At 40.7% G+C, this 20,743-nt stretch overlaps 2 protein-coding genes across 2 annotated transcripts; one reads left to right on the plus strand and one right to left on the minus strand.

Annotated features, from left to right (window-relative positions):
* Positions 1–261: 261 nt before the first annotated feature.
* Positions 262–16,978, minus strand: LOC112138783 (oocyte zinc finger protein XlCOF6-like). Its single transcript, XM_024261418.2, has 2 exons — positions 16,406–16,978; positions 262–3,917 (listed from the first exon to the last, which is right to left on the minus strand). Exons 1-2 carry the CDS (start codon positions 16,572–16,574, stop codon positions 2,377–2,379), a joined length of 1,710 nt encoding a protein of 569 aa, XP_024117186.1. The 5' UTR covers positions 16,575–16,978; the 3' UTR covers positions 262–2,376.
* A 940-nt stretch (positions 16,979–17,918) lies between these two features.
* Positions 17,919–18,845, plus strand: LOC112138779 (putative nuclease HARBI1). Its single transcript, XM_036216471.1, has 2 exons — positions 17,919–18,292; positions 18,364–18,845. Exons 1-2 carry the CDS (start codon positions 18,127–18,129, stop codon positions 18,738–18,740), a joined length of 543 nt encoding a protein of 180 aa, XP_036072364.1. The 5' UTR covers positions 17,919–18,126; the 3' UTR covers positions 18,741–18,845.
* Positions 18,846–20,743: the final 1,898 nt, after the last annotated feature.

Raw genomic sequence — 20,743 nt, forward strand, 5'->3', positions numbered from 1 at the left:
GCTTCTTGGAACGGGCTTGGTTTCGCCCACTTTCCCGGGTTTGAGTTATCCCTCTTTCTGGAACCGAAAACTCAGAGTTTTGCCGAATTTGGAGTTCACGAACTCAGAGTTCCAACAAAACCTGCTTCTTGAAACGGGCCCCTGATGGAGCTCTGTGATCTGACCTCAGTCCTGAGCTCAGCAGTCAGAACTGGACTTGAGACTGGACAGAGAACCAACAAACAGAAAGCCACACTGTGGGAAAGACTCCACAATTCCGACTGATGTTCACGTCCACTTTATTCTTCACAGGAAAGATTGAGACAGAACACTGACAACTAAAAAGAACAGAGAAACACTTCAGATTTCTACTAGAAAACAGGAATCACAACAACACAAGACAGACACGTCAGTCTTATTATCCATCTCTTCCTTACTACAATTTAAAGAAAATATTTTATTCACAAAATGGTTATTTGCTCACATGACTCAGCATATATTTAATACGAAATGTAGTCATTTTTTGTTTAAAAAACATTGAAAGATTCAAAGGTCACGTGAAACTTCTCAGAAATAAACATGGTAAATGGCGTATACTTTTATAGCGCTTCCTACCCTTCGAGGGTCTAAAGCGCTTCACAGTCACAGACCCATTCACACACACATTCACACACTGGTGGTGGCTCCACTGCCAAACACTGGCACCAACCTCCCACCAGAGGCAATTTGGGGTTCAGTCTTTTGCCCAAGGACACTTCGACACATCAACGGGCAAGACGGGAGTCGAACCCGCTCGCTTCCGGTCAGGAATCGACCGTTGCTGCGGGAGCAAACTATTAAATGAGTATGTGTTCTTGATAACAATATTCAATAAAACATGCATTTACAATATTTTTAGTGTTGTCATAGTAACACACAGATTTAGACAACATACTCAATGTCTCAGCATTAGACAAAACCCCAAAGGTCAAAGCAACAACTTCATGTGACAATGAATGGCTATGACACTGAAAGAGATATAATAAAATGTGGGGTACCCCAGGGATCTTTTTAGGACATTTGTTTCTTTTTTAGAAGAATAGAAAATTGTGTACATTTTTCAGTTAATTTATCATTGTACTATTCCATACTTTATCCATATCTCTCTCATTGCAATATTGTTTGGGCAAATACTTGTCCTACTTGTCTAAACAAAATCTTACTTTTACAAAAGGTATCTGTTCGTTTGGCCACAAATTCTGTTTATGTTGCACCCAGTGACCCACTCTTCAAAATTAAAGCTGTTAAATATTTATGATATCAATATTCTTCAGACACTTATATTTTCTGTATAGATAAATCAGGTAAAATATAAAAAAATGTCCAAAACTATTTCATAATAAAAATAAACTTCACTCTTTTGGTACCAGACAAGGGCAGACATTCCACCTTCCTTCCTTCCATCCATAAATCACAAGTTAAACCTTTTTTTCCGTTACCGTGGGAGCAAACGATTAAATGAGTACAAGTTCTTGATAACAACATTCAATAAAAATAATCTAAACAAAGTTTGATCTCAAGGTATAAAAACAGGATTTGATTTTGTTTAAATAATATGCTTTCCAATTTAATTTTCATAAAATCAATTAGATTTGGAATTGTAATGTCAGTTGTCAGTTGTTTGTTTTTTTGCTTTATATTCTTCAATTTAGTTCCGAGATGGTAATACATCTGTGACAGAAAAAATACTTGTTGTATTTTTTCTGTCACAGATGTATTACCATCTTGTTACCAATAATGGAAAGGTTCAAAGGTCACGTAAAACTTGTAAGAAATAAAGATGCATTTACAATATTTCTAGTGTTGACATAGTAACACAAATATTTAGACAACATACACAATGTCTCAGCATAAACTACTCTTACAAAGGTCAACACAACAACTTTTAAACAAAAAAATAGTAATAAAAAATCTAATGTAATCTATTAATAAAATCAACAAAATTGAGCAATATTTTTAAAGTGTTTATAATATCTTTAAACATCAAATTCATAAGAAATGTCAGTACAAAAATTATTGATACCTTCAAAACTGGTAAAAGCCATTCACACCTAAAAGAATGAATTTCATGGAAAAGTTCAGTATTTATTGTCAATCAATAAAAAGTTAAGCTCATATATTAAAGAATCATCATACAGATATAAATGTATCAATCCCAAATATAATTCATTTTGAGGATTATGGCTGATGGACAATGAAACTAAAGATTGTCTTTGAAAATTATTACATTACAATAATATTAAAAAATATGTTCTCACTAAAAGGGCCAGACTTCAGAAAAATGTTTAATGTTATGCATTAACTACTCACTTCTGCCTCCTTTTAATTTATTTACAGCGTCAAATATTGACTCAATTGTCAAAACTTCTCTTGAAGAATAGCCTTCTCTTCTGTGTGAGTTATCATGTGTGTTTTAAGACTAGATAGATGAAGATATCTTTTATTGCATTCTTGACATTTAAAAGGCTTCTCTCTGAAATGAGTTATCATGTGTGATTTGAGATTAGATGTTTGATTAAAACTTTTATCACATTTTTGACAATAAAAAGGTCTCTCTCCTGTATGAGTTCTCATGTGTGCTGTGAGAGCAGATAATTGACTAAAACCTTTATTACATTCTTGACAACAAAAAGGCTTCTCTCTGGTATGAGTTCTCATGTGTGATTTGAGATGAGATGTTTGATTAAAACTTTTATCACATTTTTGACAGTAAAAAGGTCTCTCTCCTGTATGGGTTCTCATGTGTGCTGTGAGACTAGATGATTGACTAAAACCTTTATTACATTCTTGACAACAAAAAGGCTTCTCTCCTGTATGAGTTCTCATGTGTGATTTGAGATGAGATGCTTGACTAAAACCTTTATCACATTCTTGACAACAAATAAGCTTCTCTCCTGTATGAATTATCATGTGTGATTTGAGATTAGATCTTTGTCTAAAACCTTTATTACAGTCTTGACAATAAAAAGGCTTCTCTCCGGTATGAGCTGCCATGTGTCTTCTCAAATTAGATAGGTGTTTGAAACTTTTATCACATTCTTGACAACAAAAAGGCTTCTCTCTCGTGTGACTTCTCATGTGAGATTTTAACAGGGACAAGTAACCAAAACTTTTACCACATTCTTCACAGACATATGGTCTTCCATCAGACTCAGCTGTCATGTGGGCAGACACATTGTGTGAAATTATTAATCCTTTACCAGACTTAACAGAGGTACATCTCTTTTCTTTAGGAGATTGTTTGTGTTCCTCTACTGAAGTTTCCTTCTTGAATTTTTTTCTAACATCAGAGTCACATTGACTTTCTGACATAGGAGAGCTGGCCACAGTTTGGACATGACTTCTGTCTCTTTTCTTCCTCTGATCTCTGTTCTGTGGGTCTGTCTCGTCATCTGTAGTTGATGTTGATTCTTCATGTTGGTTTCCTTCTTCATCCTGACTCTCAGTTACACTGAAGCTCTTCTGTTTGTTTAGATCTGCTTCACTGTGAGTATTTTCCTCATAAGAAGGAATCTCCATCAAGGTATCAATCTCCTGCTTTAGATCAAGTTGCTCTTCATCCTGACTGATGTAGATGTGTTCTTGCTCCTCTTTAACCCATGGAAGTTCTGGTTCCTTCAGTTCCTCTTTAGTCTGTGGAGTTTCTGGTTCCTCCTGTTTTATTTCAATCTGTGGAGGTTCTGGTTTATCCTGTTCCTCCTTAATCTGTGGAGTTTCCGCCTGTTCCTCTTTGATCTGTGGAGTTTCTGTTTCCTCCTGTTTCATTTCAATCTGCTGAGGTTCTGGTTCCTTCAGTTCCTCTTTAGTCTGTGGAGGCTCTAGATCTTCTTGTTCCTCTCTGAAGTTCCTCTGCTGGTTGCAGAGATCTTCCTCTTCAGTCACCCAATGCTGGGGGAGGACTGCAGGGACACAAACACAAGAATAAGTACTTTTAAAGGATTTTAGGATCTCCTAGAGCTCAAACTGGCTGCTGTTGGGCAAAGACAGGGTGCACCCTGGACAGGTTGACAGTTCGTCACATGACAACACGACAGACTCACATCCACTCCTAAGGGACAATTTAGAATCATCAGTTAACCTATTGAGGTTTTCTTTTTTTGCTTCTGAGAAAATGCTACAACGCCATGGAGGCAAAGAGTAGCTGCACATCAAAACTCTATTGGCTGCAAAAAGAGTAAAACAATTCCTGATCATGCTCATGAAAAAAATCCAGTGACAGAGGATTCAATGGAGGTCAAGAAGTTGTTAGATTTTCTGCTGGAAGAAGTTCAAGCCAAAAATATTTCAACACGAGCAGATTCTGAAAGCGCTGGAGGAGGGGGGGTCATCTCTGAGGTCTGCATGAGCAGACTGTCAACTGGGCTTAGGCGGTATTGAAATTTTAATACCATCAATATTCCTTCACGTTTTACCTCGGTATTGTGGTGGAAATGTGTATCTTCTGGTGGAATAAAAAAACACTTCTTTCAGCCTGTCTAAATCAGAGTTCTTTTATTCTTCTGCAAAAGGTTGACATGAGCTAGGCAGAGCATCAGAGACACACTGTCAGGGTGGGAGTCATCTTAGTGAGTCAGAGGGCACGAGGCAAGTTCACAAAGTTAAACTGTTTGTTTTACATGCGTTGTTTGGTCTATGGTTTTGTTCCCAGCTCAGACAAATTCTCAAACAGTTGCAGCTCCCAAAAAGGTTGTATTACATTGTATTTAGTCTAACAGTATGTTTCGCAAAGGCAAGGCACAGTTTAACATAGATCTACACAGTTTAAAATGGTGTGTGTTTAACAGAAGAAAGATCCACAGCAGTCGACAAAACTAAACACCTCATCTGTCAGGATTCCCACATCAGGCACCACATCTGACCACCAGATAAGGCCGGATCTAGGCATGGGCAAGGTGGGGCAATGCCCCCCCAAATTTCAGGACTGCCCCCCCAAACGTAATGCCATGCAAACAAGAAAAACAGAGCTCTCTCTGCTCTCTCTGGCTCCCATTCAAAGTACCTGCTAGTGCTGATTGGTAGATGCAAGGGAGGGCGTGGCCTCTTGCTTCACTGGGGTCCTCCTCTCTCACTCTGTCGCTCAGGCGCACACAGGCTAAGCGGCAGAGACGTGGTTCTCTGCAGCGGAGCTGGGTAGAACTGTTTAGAAGTTTTTATCTGCTGTTTGTCGCTGAAATGGCTCGATTACCCCAAATTATAACTCTTTCTTGTCCTCATCTGTTGCTCTCTTTGTTGTAATGTGGAGGAAAAAGCGAGAAACGAGTTGACAAAGCGCAGGTTTTTAAAGCTAGCGCTGTTTGTAGTAGCTAAGCTAACAGTACCGGAGCTTTAGCTGTGCGTGAGATGCCTCGCCTGTGACGCCTCGGTGAGAGCAGGGGGCTGCAGGGGGGAAAGGCCCCTGAGATATGAGATGAAGGCGGACAGTGGGAAGTTGGGGTTGTCGTTCATATTCCATTGAATTTTGGTATAAACTTTAATATTATGTTGTTTATAATAATTTTTTAAAACATTTGTCCGTGGACAACAGATATAAAATAGCTGCTAGGTTAATTTAATGTCCACTGTGCCAGATAAATAAATAATATTGAAATTCTTGTTAATTTTTTAAAGGCAACAATAACAAATATTATTTGTTCATTTTTACATCAGTGATTTACTACTATGTAGCCTATTACTAAAACACAAACTCATATCTATAAAGAAAATATATTATGAAATTAAAAAAATTATCGGGATATTGTTGATTAATATTTATAGTGTATTGAGTAATTTTGTGAAAATAACAAGAAAAGATTAAACAAAATACCAAAACTACACAACAGGATTTCAAATGCTGGATTTGAACTAATTCCCTGTTGATGAAAATACATTCTGTTATCACTAAAGATTTTCTCATCCATGGATTTTTTAAAGCAATTTTGAAACAGGAATCAAGAGTTTCTGCAGTAGCAACTTGTTGGTTTGGTACATTGATGATGACAGAGATTTTTTTTTATCTTCCGATACAAAGAGTGTGTTGGCTGTTTTAATAGTTTAAATAGTTTAGTATTTATAAACTAATCTTAGATAAAGTGGCAAAATACACATAATAAATAGGGCTGTCAGATTTGTCGCGTTAAAAACGCATTAATCTGACGTGCGCTTGACGCCGACAATTTTTTTGACGCATTAATCGCAGACTTTTTCATACGTGCCTTTCCATACCACGCGCGCGGGCGTCCCGCCCTCCAACTCACCGGCTGCTCTCACTAAAACACAGACGGGTCTCCAAACACCGAGCTGCGAGCTAAAACCGGCCGGCGCTAGGACCTAGAGAGCTCCTGCACTCTAACTCGGCTCCGGTTCGCGTCCAGTACCACGTCTGGTGGTACCAGCTCGTGTCCCGAGAGCTGCGGACGTTCCGGACAGCAAGCGCACCGGGGGACGTTTTAAATGTTCTGGAGGTTTAAGCGTGATCCAGCCCCAGCATAGCGGTCTGTCTGCCGGCATATTCATGGCGTGAGCTCCGCTGGACACGTCGCTGCATCGAGCTGCAGCCAGAGAACGCGGCGGCAGTAACAGACTGTCAAACTATCCACAGAGTATCCCGCTTTTCTCAGTCTTTAATGTTTTAAAAAGTTTATTGGAAATGATAAATCTCTATTTCATTTATTACTGCAATTCAACAGGGGAGGAAAAGATTTGGTCCTGATAAAAAATGAACATGAAAGTGTTATGGAAATTTTATTTTTGATGCTTTTTTAATTTTATTTTACTGAACGTTGATTGAAGTTTTGAATTTAAAATGCCCTTCACTTGTACTTGGGCTTTTGTTAGACATGTTATGTTACAGCCTTTTATTGTTAAGAAAGTTTATCTCAATACAATGTTACAAAATAAAGTATTTCTGATGAAAACTATTAATTTTGCCATTCTTGTTTTCATAATTAATGTAGAACTACTAAAGTCCACGAACCACACATTTTTTTCCTTAAAAAAAGGCCACATGCAAATGTGCGATTAATCCCGAGTTAACTCTGGACAATGCGATTAAAAATTTTAATCGCCTGACAGCTCTAATAATAAATAATAAAAATACAAGAAAACCCCCCCAAAATAATAAATGGCTAAACAGAACATTAAAATAAGTAAATAAAAAGCAACAAGAAATACATAAATTTATATTTTAAGACAAAAAATAAACCAAATATAAACTATTGCAAATGAATAAAAATGACTCAAATAATAAATAAATAAATAAGATGTCCTAAAAGAGACGGATAAGCAAACAGTCTTTTGATCCAGATGTCAGCTCAGATCTTCATGGACAGAACTTCCTCCAAAATCCTGATTCTTTCTCCTTCCAGTTCACCAAAGACTCTTTTAGCTAATTCTCCAATGTTTATTGAGGTTGCTGTGATCAATACATTCAATCATTGGTTTCTCAGAGCAGAGTTCTTGATAAAATAATGAAAGCTAACATCAAAATGCTCTTTCATTGATTTACAATCCTTTCCAACTGCGGTCAAATGAGCCGACGTTCACATTTCCGTGGTCACATCAAGAAGCTCCGTGGAGTCTGGTGGAGATTTTCCAGCGTTCTCAGTCCTGCTACCGTAAGTTTTGGATGAAACTCACAAAAAATCCAGTGACGGCTGATTTGACCACAGAAATGTGAACGGCGGCTCATTTGACTGCAGTCAGTTCTCCAGCACCTGAACTAGACACGCTAGCTGGAACAGATGAGGATTTAGTGCATTTGCAGCAGAGCTGTTGACGGAAAGAAGATCATTCATTCAAACAGAGTCTGTCCAAGACAGTTTGATTAATTTTAAAATCAGAAATACTCGGAAATGTAAAAACAAAATTTCTTTTTACGTTTGTTCTCTTTCAGAAGAAAAGTGACACACAGACACGTTCAAAACTCTAAAACCAGGATTTTTATCGGATTGGGGCTTTTTATAGGCTTGGGAGGATTTTACACCGGAACCATTTTGTATCCCTAAGCTTGCCTCCCCTGATATTCTGTTTGCACCCCCAATAGGGGCTGGCTAGATCCGGCCCTGCCACCAGAGGGAGCCCTCGCCTGAGTACTGACCCTGCACTCCCTCTCCACTCTCAGCAGTCTCTCCCTCAGCCAGATCTCCTCAGCTGTTCCCAATCTTCCTCATCACCATCAGTATATAGTCTGCCTGCTGTCACCACCTCATTGTGAAGTCTTGTACTGCCTGGCATACATCTCTGAGTGTTTCTCCTTTTTCTCCTCCTGGTTTTTGATCTCTGCCTGTCTCCTCGGTTACCTGCCTGCCTCCTGCCTCGACCCACGTCTGGACTCTGACTATGCCTATGTCTTGCCCTTGTCCAATAAACCATTTGCTTATGGATCCAAACGTCCCTGCCTCTTCATCACAGAAGACTTCACCAGACATGGATCCAGCAATGGGGATCTCCACGCCGTTTAACCCTGGGGGGTTTGCCTACATGTTACTGGAACATGGTCGTCAAGTGCACCGTCTTTCTGCTGCTACTGACACCATCATGGAGCGGCTTATGACGCTTCCCGTGTCGTCGGCCACGCCCGCTCCCTCTCAGCCCACGTCCACCGCTTCTACAGGACCGGACGCGGTTCCAGCCCTTCAGACATCTGAGCCGCAACTCTCCCTGCCAGACAAATTCACCGGGAAACCTGAACAGTGTTCCGGCTTCCTCATGCAATGTCAGCTCTACCTACATCAGCAAGCCACTCATTATCCCACAGAGGAGGCCCGGGTTTCCTTCCTATGTTTTTTGCTGTCTGGTGAGGCTTTGGAGTGGCTGGCTGCCGTATGGACAGGAGGTACTGTACTGTTTCATTCCTACACTGAATTTACCCAGCTCCTTCATTCAGTGTTTCAACATTCTGCTGACGGAAGAGACTAAGGTGAACAGCTCATCGACATCAAGCAGAACACTGACTCTGCAGCTGCTTACTCACTGAGGTTTCGAACTTTGGCCGCTCAGACCTCCTAGTCTCCTGACTGTCTAAAGAATGTTTACCGCCGCAGACTGTCTAGAGATCTCCAGCGAGAAATCGCCTGCCGGGATGACGATTTGGACCTCGACCAGCTCATTGCCTTAACTATTCGGCTAGACCGGGGGTCGGCAACCTGCGGCTCCGGAGCCGCATGCGGCTCTTTAAGCACTCCCTTGCGGCTCATTGGCACTTTTTCAAAAATGTTTGAAAATAATAAAAAATTTGGAAGGAAATATATTTTTTGTTTTAATACGATTTCCGTAGGAGGACAAACATGACACAAACATCCGTTACGTTTTCCAGTTGTTGTGAGATTCAAGATTTCCACGCACAGTCGCAGCAGCTCAGAGCTCTGACCAATCAAGGAGTTGGATTTGGGAGCTGCTTGTGGGCGGAGTCTGCTTCAAAGCACAGAAGTGCCAAACATGATCACGAAGGAGAAATGAATCATTACGGTTTGTGTCCGGTCAGGTTAATATGACACCAAGATGAGATGAGCGCTAATGAACAGTAGAAGAAGAATAGAAGAAGAATCTCCTCCCCGCCACTGCGTGCGTGACCGCGCTGCTCAGGTGTGGATACCACCTGCTGAGAGCGGCGATGTGCAGGTCTCACACCGGCCGCGTGCGGTGCGTGGCGGGGAGGAGATTCTCCTTCTATTGTATTTTTACTGTTCATTAGCGCTCATCTGCATCTACAACAGGGAGAACCGAAAGTAAAAGTGTTGAAAATCCCCCAAATCTTTCTGAAGACTTTTGTTTTCACAACTCTGTCCTTTTAAATGTCTGACTTAGAAACTCACGCGCGCTCCAGACTTGGAGGGCAGGAATTTAGGTGTGCACGCGTTTATATTGACTCTTCATTGAAAGTGTGATTGCGCGCCGACGCGGCCAGTGTGGAAGCACCTTAAAGGTGCACGTTACATTTTTGTTTCTTTTTCAAATCCTCTAAATACAATAACATCAAAAATTGTATTTCTTTATTGCATTTCTTTAATTTCATCAAAGCAATGAAACAAACTGTAATTCATTCATATTGTAGTGATGGTCTCAGACACGGTGGGCTTGCTGTCGGTCTGGCAGCGCAAGGAATTGTGGGTTACCCATTCTTTTGCCTGTCTGACTGGAATTGGATTTAAGTTTGGGTTTTCGTCAACGTGTTTTGTTGTCTGACTGTTGAACATTTGTTGGCATTTATGATTTTGTCCTGTTATGTTTGAATTCTTCCTGCACCTGCAGTGAGAATGAGGGAGAGACTGATCAGGACCCCGCCTCCTTGCCTTATTGAGGGATGTCAAAATAAAAGCTTGTATTTTCATTATGAGGCTATTCAGCCTTTGTCAGATAGCTTGACGCTGCAATTCCTCTCTAACTTGTCATGAGACCAAAATTGAGGCTTACATGACGTGAGGACACGCAGCAGGAGAAATAATCAGTTACCTTCATTGTAAGACTTATATAAGGCATTACAATTTATGCGGCTCCAGACACATATGTTTTTTATTGTATTGGTCCAAAGTGGCTCTTTCAACATTTTGGGTTTCTTTCATTTATTCCTTTTAGTCGAGCTAAAGGGAGCATTTGGGTGACGCCGCTACAGAACTGTGCGAACCCCCCTCGTGCGCGCCGCAGCAGCAGCTTGTGACTTCACATTGCCGGCCAGGTTACAGTCTGATCAGATGCACGTGAGAAGTGAACAGGTGGATCTTTTTTCTGTTTGAAAACACGACCAGGTCCTTTCAAGTTTGTCTTGCGCTCTTCAGGCGGCTGCGTCTAATTCAGGCTGCAAGCTGGAAAAATGCGGCGATGATTAAACTTTGGTTGGTGATTTTATGCGCATATACGCAACTTATAATTTATAAGCTACAACCAAAACAGTGAAATAAAGAAAAACGAACGTTAAACAAACAAGAAAGTCCAAAGCACATAACCTCAGAGTGAAATCTATTTCTACAGAGTAAATCCTCATCTAAAAATGTCGACAGCATGCTCCTCTTGTTGTTTTAAACTGCTGCATCGGTACATTCCATTGAGGAAAACAACAGTAGGACAATGATTGGTACATTGTTGAATTGTAAAGTAGGTGTTAAAAGGTCTTCACGGACCCATTGATGAAGTCTGCTCCCATTGGCTACCCGTCATCTGTCAATCAAACCCCCCAGACGGAAGTAGGGGGGCTTGCTCTGTCCAGTTATTCTTATATACAGTCTATGGTTGATCCACGCCCTCCATTATGAAGTCCAGAAAAGTTTATGACGGAAGCTCCTCCCACACGCAGGGGGAGCTTCAGGTTAACAGACGTTAAGACAACAGCTACTTCAGCACTTGTCAAAACAAAGGATTTTCATGAATTTGACGCAAATTCCATTGATGTGAACAGACAATTGATTTAAATTATGCCAGCGCAAGGTGTGTGCGCGGGGGGGTTGGAGTGGTACGCGGTACACGCGTGTCCCGAACCGAGGCTTCTGATCCGTACAGACCACGGATTATGGGTGATCCATTAAAAAGGTGACCCACAAAACAGATAGTTAGCATCATAGAATTAGCGTCTATTAGGTCTGTATTATATGAGAAAAATCTGTGATATCTGTGTTTGAAACTGCAATGATGGTATCACAGTTAGGACCATTTTTTGGATCACTATAAGGGAAAAAAAAAAGTAAGACCAACTAGATTAAAGCTAAAAAATATTTTTATAAATGTTTTCCAACACATATTTTCAATAAAACATATCCACCTTATTCCTGAGGCCTCTCATGTAAAAGGGATTATGGGTGCAACTTCCGGCATAGCAACCAGAAGTTACACGGCTCTATTTGTTTCCACTGAAAGTTGGCGGTTTTGTTAGCTTTAGCGGTGCATACAAACTTTAAAAGCGTGTTATACTTAATCCCTCAAAGTTTTCAAAAATGTCTTTGTGCAGTTTGCACATGTTTTGCAGCTCGTGGTTGTACTAACAACCAAACTAAATTACATTTGTGGAGCGTTTTGTGGGACATGGGCTGCAGACGAAGAGGGAGTGCAGCTGCCCTCCTCGGTACAGATTTTACCGTCTACCGGGCGAGGATGAAGTCAGAAGGATGTGGCTGAGAATTTTAAATCTTTCATTTTGTGGATAAAGTACACACGGAGGAAAATCCGTATCCAACATTATGGTCGGGTTACTCCAGAACACCAGAGAAGAAGAGACGCCGGGTACTGCAGAGACCTGACAGCAGCGCGGTTAAGTTAGTTTCATATTCGACATTCGTCACACATTCAGCGATGAACGGCGATATTTCTCAAACGCCTTTGCTAAAAAAAAAACAGCAAAGATGTTTTACTGACAGATGATAAAACAATCAATGTTTCACATGACTCGTTTTCATTCTTCACGATCCACGTAACGAGCAGACCACCGCAAACGCCGCTGCAATGTGAGCGGAGCCGGAGCGCTTTGCCCGAGCTGCTGCTGAAAGTAATGTGGAATGTTGATTGTTTTATTATCTCTCAGGAAAAACATTTGTGGTGTTTTTTAGCAAAGACGATTGAGAAACATTGCCGTTCATTACTGAATGTGTGACGAATGTCGAATATGAAACTAGCTTAACCGCGCTGCTGACAGCAGAGTCACAAGAGCAGAAAAGATATTTGGTGTGTATTTGCTGCATCTCCTGGTATCAGATATTCAAAAATTACCTGTTTAAACCGCAGCTGACTTTGTCAAAACATGAAACGGGTAAAAGCTACACCGCGCGATGCATCCCTCATCGCAGCATGTAAACACAAGCATGTGAAGAGATAACGTTACAACTGATCAGCACTGTGTGCTAACTCTGTCAGAAATAGGCAGAAATAAAGAATTATGATGTGAACTTTCAGCACAAATAGGCATAAATAAAGAATTATGATGTGAACTTTTAGCACAAATAGGCATAAATAAAGAATTATGAGGTGAACTTTTAAGATTGTTCATAGCTTCTCCACCTGCCGCAGCTGAATTGAGAAAGTAGCTAAAAATGCTACTAAATGTTATGTTTTTTAATGTCATCCTCCAATCCCTCAATTTTATCAGGTACCAGAGTTGTTACGTCGCCTCTTCTAAGACATGACAGCTGGTATTTCCACATTTATATGTAGTTATAGATCCAAAACAAAAGGAATTGCGCTGTCGGCTCTACAGTTGTAATGTAAATACATGCGAGTTCTGGCGTCTACCGGAAGTTTCACCCATAATTCACGCAAAGGCTCATGGGGGATAGGAATAAGGTGGATATAAAGTACTTCAAAACGCAATCACACAAACATTACATAAAAAAATTGCTCATTAAGGCCTATTTATAAAAACAAAATCCTAATAACGTCTTTCATCTCATGATTATTCTTATACATAAAAAATACAAAGATGTTCATATAAACAAAAGAGCACTGCGTCTGTAAATGGGAGGGATGGATGGAACAGTTTACAACTTTTAGTTCTGCACCGCGTCCTTTTTTCTCAGGACAGAGAGACCCGCTGTCTCAAAACCCAGATGTGGAAAAGTGTTTACCGGTGAACGAATAAATAAACCTGATCCCTCATTGTCTGAGTCTTATGAGTTAAACTCCTCCCACACGAGGCAGGAGTGTCTGAAATTTCAATCCCACTGTTGGACATCCATCAGGCAGCGACTTTGACGCACATTGAAATAAAGACAGCGGATGTGAATTAGAAGCTCGAATTGCTGCTGTTTGATCAGAAAATTGATTTGAATGATGTGCATCAGGGGGTGGAGGATCCATGGTCCACCTGAGTCCAATGATCCGATCCGTTACGCACATAACCGACTGGCTTTTTTTCACATTGAGAACATCCTCTGAGGTGTTGCTCTCAGCCGTCACAAGTCTTGTTCGGTCACGTGTCGGTAAAATTAACGTTTTCGCTTTTTTCATACTTCTGCATCATGTAGACCAGTGTTTCCCAACCCTGGTCCTCGGGGCACACTGTCCTGCATGTTTTCCATGTTGCCTTGCTTATGCACACCTGATTCAGCTCATCATCAGGCTCAGCAATGACGGTAATCAAAGGCAGGTGTGTTTGAGCAAGGTTGGATTAAAAAAACGCCGGGCAGTGTGCCCTGAGGACCAGGGTTGGGAAACACTGATGTAGACCATTGGATTTTTATTTGAGTCTTCAATCTACAACGAGATAGCATAGCATTTGTGCAACCAGAGACCACTTATAGTAACTTATGCTCCTTTTACTGTGTGCATAAAATCCTGCTTCACTGCAAACTTCCTGAAATTAAACGGCAATAAAACTGAACTTCTCATTGTAGGAACTAAAACCACCTTAAAGAAACTCCTTAATTTCTCTTTTTCCTTTGATAACTGCTCCATCCGTCTAGATGTCATCCTCGACAGCACAATCTCCTTTACCGTCCACATCAGAAACAGCTTTGTGCTGCAGCGCTCTCATTGACTGTATATATCTATGAGCGCTCTATGTTAGTAATATGTTGTATATCAGAGCAAAGACGGAAAAAGACGCTTTTTTCCACGTCAGAGTCAGCTGATTAGGTGCTTACATACTGGTCGTGTGTGGTGCATTCAAGAACACACCACATGTGGGTTTATAAACGCGCTCAGCAGGTGACATCCACAGTGATCGTGTGAACAGAAGAAAAATTATGGCAGTCCAAAAAGACAGTTATTTAGGGGTCACTGCGACATTATTGGTGTTTAGGATCAACTACGGTGGCCTTGAAGGTTAGATCACATTAAAATCCATTAACACAAAATATTATAAAGATCTCAATGACAATTAAAAAAAACAAAACAAATAATAAAAAACAACATTAAGTTTTAGAAAGTAAAACAAAATTCCACAAACCAAAACAATGAAAAAAAGGAAATGTTTCAAAAAACAAAAAAGAATTTGAAAACTCAAAATGAATGGCTCTGTACTGATCACAAAACATTTTAAAGTGTTTTCTTTGTTTTGTTTTAGTTGAAGTTTCAGCTCAGTGAAGCATTTTAAAGTCCTACTCCAACTAGATTTGATCTGTTTTTAAAACATCTTAAAGTTGTCTTTTCATTAGGATTCTGTTGTTGTTTTCTAGGACATGAATTCTGCAGAGCGGCAGGAGTTCATCAGAAATTCACCTCTGAGTTGGTGTGAAGTAACCTCACACTGAAATCTATTCCATTGTTTACTCGTCTCCCGCTAGCTTACAGCCCCTCACACCCCAAGCTAACATTACAGAGCAACAAAGACGGTGAACAGTATCGTTTCTATCCAGACGTACAGTTTAGATCCAGATTCCAGCTCAGACCAGGAAAACAAAGACGTTCATGGATCTCTTTGTCTACAGACGGATGATTCAGAATGGAGCAGAGCAGAAACACTTCGCCTAATCCACTTACTGTCACAAATCAAACAGCACATTTTTAAAACTTTTATATACTATATAAATATAAATTTAGGAGTTTATCATTATTGTAGAACTGTGTTTCAAATAAATGCCTTTATGTTTACCAGTTTGTAAGTTAAAATTTTTTTTAATCTTAATCTCAGTATTGACAGCAAATAAAAAGGAAAGTGACCATTTAAAACTGCTGTGATAAATGCAATGAGGTCGAGAAGGTCTCCAGTTGCACAAATGCTAAACTATCTCCTTGTGGTTTGAAGTAACGAATTAAAATAAAAAAATAAATACATTTAGGCACAGCGGTGCAACAGTGTAAAAATGTAGTTTATAACTCTGTCAATACAAAGCTAGAGATTCATTCACATCAACATGTGATGATGATGATGATGATGATGATGATGATGATGATGATGATGATGTATTTGTCTGCAGGTGGATGCAGTAAACATGACTCGGTTGATAAAAAGGTAGAAATTATTATAAATGTGTTCCTCTTCCAGTCCAAACGTTACATAAGTGTAGAGAGAGAAAAACTACTCCCAGATTTGAAGGTTTTATAACAGAGTTCTCACATAACCTTTATTTCACCAGGCAAAACATTAAGAACAATTTCTTATTTGCAACGTTGGCCTGAAATTGTTAAAAATACTTAAAGGAGAAGAAAGAAAGCAAACGTGTTCTTTCAATTTGATAAATATTAATACACCCAAAGCATAAAACACTGGAACTATTTGTGCTTTTTTTGATTGATGAATAATTCCCTATCTTGACAATTGTTTGTTTTGCTAGTAATAAAGTATTCTTCTCTTTTCTATTAATATTATGGTTATTTCTTACATGGAATGATTTCATTTGTTTGCCATGTCCCCATTATCTTTCTGTAGATTCTAATTGATTTCTGATTGAGAGATGACATTAGTTATTGATCGTTTACGGACTGCTTACAGTTATAATTTGTATAATGTTCAATAAAGTTCTTTAAAAAAAGGATGCAGTGAACAACATACCTGCAACGTGGAGCTGAAGCTGCGGGTTCCAGGTGATATCCAGCAGTCTGCTCTGACCACAGAGCTCCTCATTCTCATTCTGGACGATGGTTCCTTCACAGAGTCTGAAGGTTTCTTCAGCAGCAGAAAGTTGTTCTCTGACAGACTCTTTCTGAGCAAATGAAGACATGGTTCCTGCAGCTGCAGAAGATCTTCAGCTCCAACAAACACCAAAGTCCTCTGAACAGCAGCAGCTCCGATCATCTGCTAGTCTCACAATCACAGCCACGTTGTCTTTACGTTCAACACGTATTCACTCATTTACGACACTTTGGAGAATGCTGAGAGTTCAGATACGAACCACGTATCGTCCTTTTTGTCCAAAAACCTCACGAACGTTCCAACAAAACACCGCCGTCCTCTCAGAACAAGCTAACGCTGCTAGCGCCTCGTGCTGTTTACTTCCGGGTCACGTGAGGAAACTTTATTTAAAAAAAAAACGTAAAAACTGCTTAACTGGATCTCAGTATAGCTCAAAATGTTTCATTATCTTTAAAACGATTTACATTTGGGAAATATCGAGTAATCGAAAGTCTAAATGGAAAATAAAAACACTTTCGTGTAAACTTTATGAGAGATGAAAGGACGTCTTCATACCGTAACCAATCACATCGTCGGTGTCACCATAGATATGTAGGCTGTGTCCAAATTCAGGGGCCCGTTTCAAGAAGCAGGTTTTGTTGGAACTCTGAGTTCGTGAACTCCAAATTCGGCAAAACTCTGAGTTTTCGGTTCCAGAAAGAGGGATAACTCAAACCCGGGAAAGTGGGCGAAACCAAGCCCGTTCCAAGAAGCAGGTTAAGCTGAACTCAGAATCAATCACTATGGTAACTGAGTCTGTGAACGAAACCTGGTCGGTAGCAGGTTTTCTTCAGGAAACTTAGAGTTCTCTGCGGTCTCCGCCCCTTTTTAAAGTGACGGTAGTCTAAATAGGACTTCCTCATTGACATTCAGAGATTAATCACGTCAGAGACGTCACGTTCACACCACGCAAAAACCGAAATTCATCGAGGATCCTGTGGACGAGGAGGCTGTATTAATCCGGAGGGAATGTAATTTACGTCGGGAGAGGATTTTAAGGCCACGTGTCGATTGCCTGGCGCTTCCCAATTCATTTTTATTTGAGCGATACCGTTTTTCCAGGGACTCGCTATTATATATTCATGATCTCATCCGCCCATACATCACACACGCCACCCATCGAGGCCGCGCTCTGACACCCGAGCAGATGCTTTGTGTAACACTACGTTTCCTTGCAAATGGTAGTTTCCTTTATAACATCGGGGATGCCGAGCACACCAGTAAGGCCACAGTCTGCAGAATTGTCCGGAAAGTGTGCCTCGCGCTCAAGCACTTCTTACACATATTCGTTGTTTTCCCTGGGCACAAACCCCCCAGAGTGATCAAGGAGGAGTTTCACAGAATTGCAGGTTAGTGGTATTGTATGTTGTCCAGTATGGTCATCTAGAAAAATGATCACTTAATTAAATCCTGCACAGACATAGGACAATGTATAATGAAAATCCCCCCCCAGGATTTCCAAATGTGGTTGGGTGCATTGATGGCACACACATCCCCATAATTGCACCTACCATAAATGAGGGGGACTATGTGAACAGGAGGTCCATCCACAGCATCAATGTGCAGGTACACAAACTACTATAATCGTTTATTTAAAGAACATGAATACAATTATCACAATACTGGGACTGATATGTATCTTCTGCACCACAAAGATCATTTGTGATGCTGCACATGTCATCACAAACGTGGAGGCAAAGTGGCCTGGCTCTGTTCATGACTCACGCATATTCCGTGAATCCACCCTGAGTAACAGACTGCAATCTGGTGAGTATATGCCCATCACACTTAAAGGAGCACGTTTATGGAGTCGTGATTTGATGTGAATCTTCTTACAGGTGAAGTTGTGGGCTTTCTACTTGGGGATAGGGGTTACCCATGCCAGCCCACACTGATGACCCCTTACTCAGAACCTGAAGAAGGCCCTCAGCAGCTCTTCAATCAGGCTCACAACAGGACAAGAGCCCGGGTGGAGATGACCATAGGCCTGCTGAAAGCCCGTTTCCAGTGCCTTCGTCACCTCAGAGTGAGACCTGAGAGGGCCTGTGACATAATTGTGGCATGTGTTGTTCTCCATAATATTGCCATTATTAGAGGAGAGCAACACCCTGCCATACAAATTCAAGAGCCAGAGGACGATCCCATCCAACCAGCAGACTACCAGGACGGAAGGACTGTCAGAGACATGATCTGTCGCAGAGCATTCTGGCAATAGACCACCACCTCCACAAGCAATACAAGAAGGACACTGAACTCAAATTAAATTTATTTGGATCTGTTTATTTCCTACAAACACAAAAGCAACAGTTACATTTCAGGGTTCATTTAACATTTTAATGCACCTGTAACTTGACACTTACCTCTAGTTTGTGTTTTAGAATCAGGATCTCAAGATCTGTCTTCTCTATCTGACAGTCCAGTAATATGCTCTCTTTGTCATGCTTCTCAATTTGTTTGAGGAGACTTAACCGGTATAAATCTTTCACTGGCAACTGTGAATTGAAAAATGAAAATTGGTCCATGACATTGGAAATCATAGATATTCCAGATGTGAATTCTAGCATTTACAGAACATCACTGAACTGAGCTCATCTGAGCTGCTGAGGTTGTTGGAGCCTCATCATTCCGTTCTCCCACACTCTGGAACAGAGGGAGCATGATGACGTCAGTATAGGAGGTGAATGTACATCCTTAAGCAACTCCACACATAAAATTCAATGCGACTGTGTAGACAGTCTGTGATCGTTACCTCTGTTGATCTCTCTGTGGCTGACATTGTTTCAATGTCGTCACAGTCCTAGGAAGACCAGCATTTTGTTAAGAGTCTCTCTATAGTAATACCCGTCTACATTTCACCATTCTGTAGGAGAGTACTCACAACAGCCAGAGGTTCTGCTGTGGTAGGAGGCTCCAAAAGGGAGATGTTGCCAGCAGAATCTATAAAGACCAATAAAATGAGTAAATGACATAACAGGGTGTAATATTTGGATATCATCAGTGACCCGTTCTAATAAGAATATATAGGAAGGTCTCTAACATGTGACATATGCCCTCATGTCGAGTGGAGTGGCTCCCTCAGAAGAACTCCCCCCAGGAATCCCGTCAGCCATCGGTCTCCCTGTGTTGATGCTGAGGGCCATCTCCTCTGCCTCCGTCAGTGGTGGGGGGGCAGGTCCTCCTCCAGTTTTTCTGGCGTCTGCCCTCTTTCTGTTGGCTGAGTGGGAGTGAAATTATGTCATTTTGTGAATACAACCATGCTAATTTGGCAGCTGATGTGCTATTACTTTGAGCCATTTAATTTTAGAAAATATATTAGGGTTTGTAAAGTTCAGTAGTCAGTGCATGACCAGTCGCACCTTTTTGTATTATGTTTTTATATTTCATTTTCAACTGCTGCCAGGTCCTCTTTATGCCTGCTGGATTGCACCTGAAATACAGACATATATATGCATTTCTGTGTTGGATGCATTTAAGAGGAGCATTATGAGGAACAAAACTGTTACTCTTGATGACACATATTGGATTGCTTACTGGCCCTGACTCAGAAACTCTCATATATCAACCACTTAAATTGATTATGTAATTGCCCTTTTAATTTGTTAAGAATTCATGCAATTACGGAGATTACTTGTTGCAGTATTGATGTGAGGAAATAATCTTTAATTTAAGAAATGACAAAAGTATGTCACTGCCATTATTTTGTACTCCTCCTTAATTTGAATGATCAAAATATATACGTACGCATTAACTCTGGCAGCGATTTCCTCCCACGCCGACTCTCTCTGCTTAGCTGCTGCAGCAGTGTTGCTCTTCCTCCGGAAAACAGGCTCGTAATCAGCATATGCCTGCAGGAGCAAGTCAATTTCTGATGGCGTAAAATATGACGCTCTGCTAGTGTTTGCTCCCGTTGCCATGGTGAATCGTGCTGTCGTATCTCCATTGATCAGGGCTTTTAATGGGCGCGGCGCTCGCACCTGATTCTGGTTCCGACAACTTCAAGTTGATTAACTCAAACATTTTCAGCTGTTCAGAAACCGAAAACTCCAAGTTCGCGGATTTTGAGTCCAGTGACTCTAAGTTCAGGTTCGAACTCTAATTTTGTTGAACCTGCTTCTTGAAACGGGCCCCAGGTTCTGCATCCTCCCGAGGCCGTGGCCTTCGCGATCTCCGATGTCCGGGTCCTTCGTTAGCGGGTATACCGGATGTAAAGTGCAGTGA

The sequence above is a fragment of the Oryzias melastigma genome, linkage group LG17, assembly GCF_002922805.2.
Source record: "Oryzias melastigma strain HK-1 linkage group LG17, ASM292280v2, whole genome shotgun sequence".
In the NCBI taxonomy this organism is placed as follows: Eukaryota; Metazoa; Chordata; class Actinopteri; order Beloniformes; family Adrianichthyidae; genus Oryzias; species Oryzias melastigma.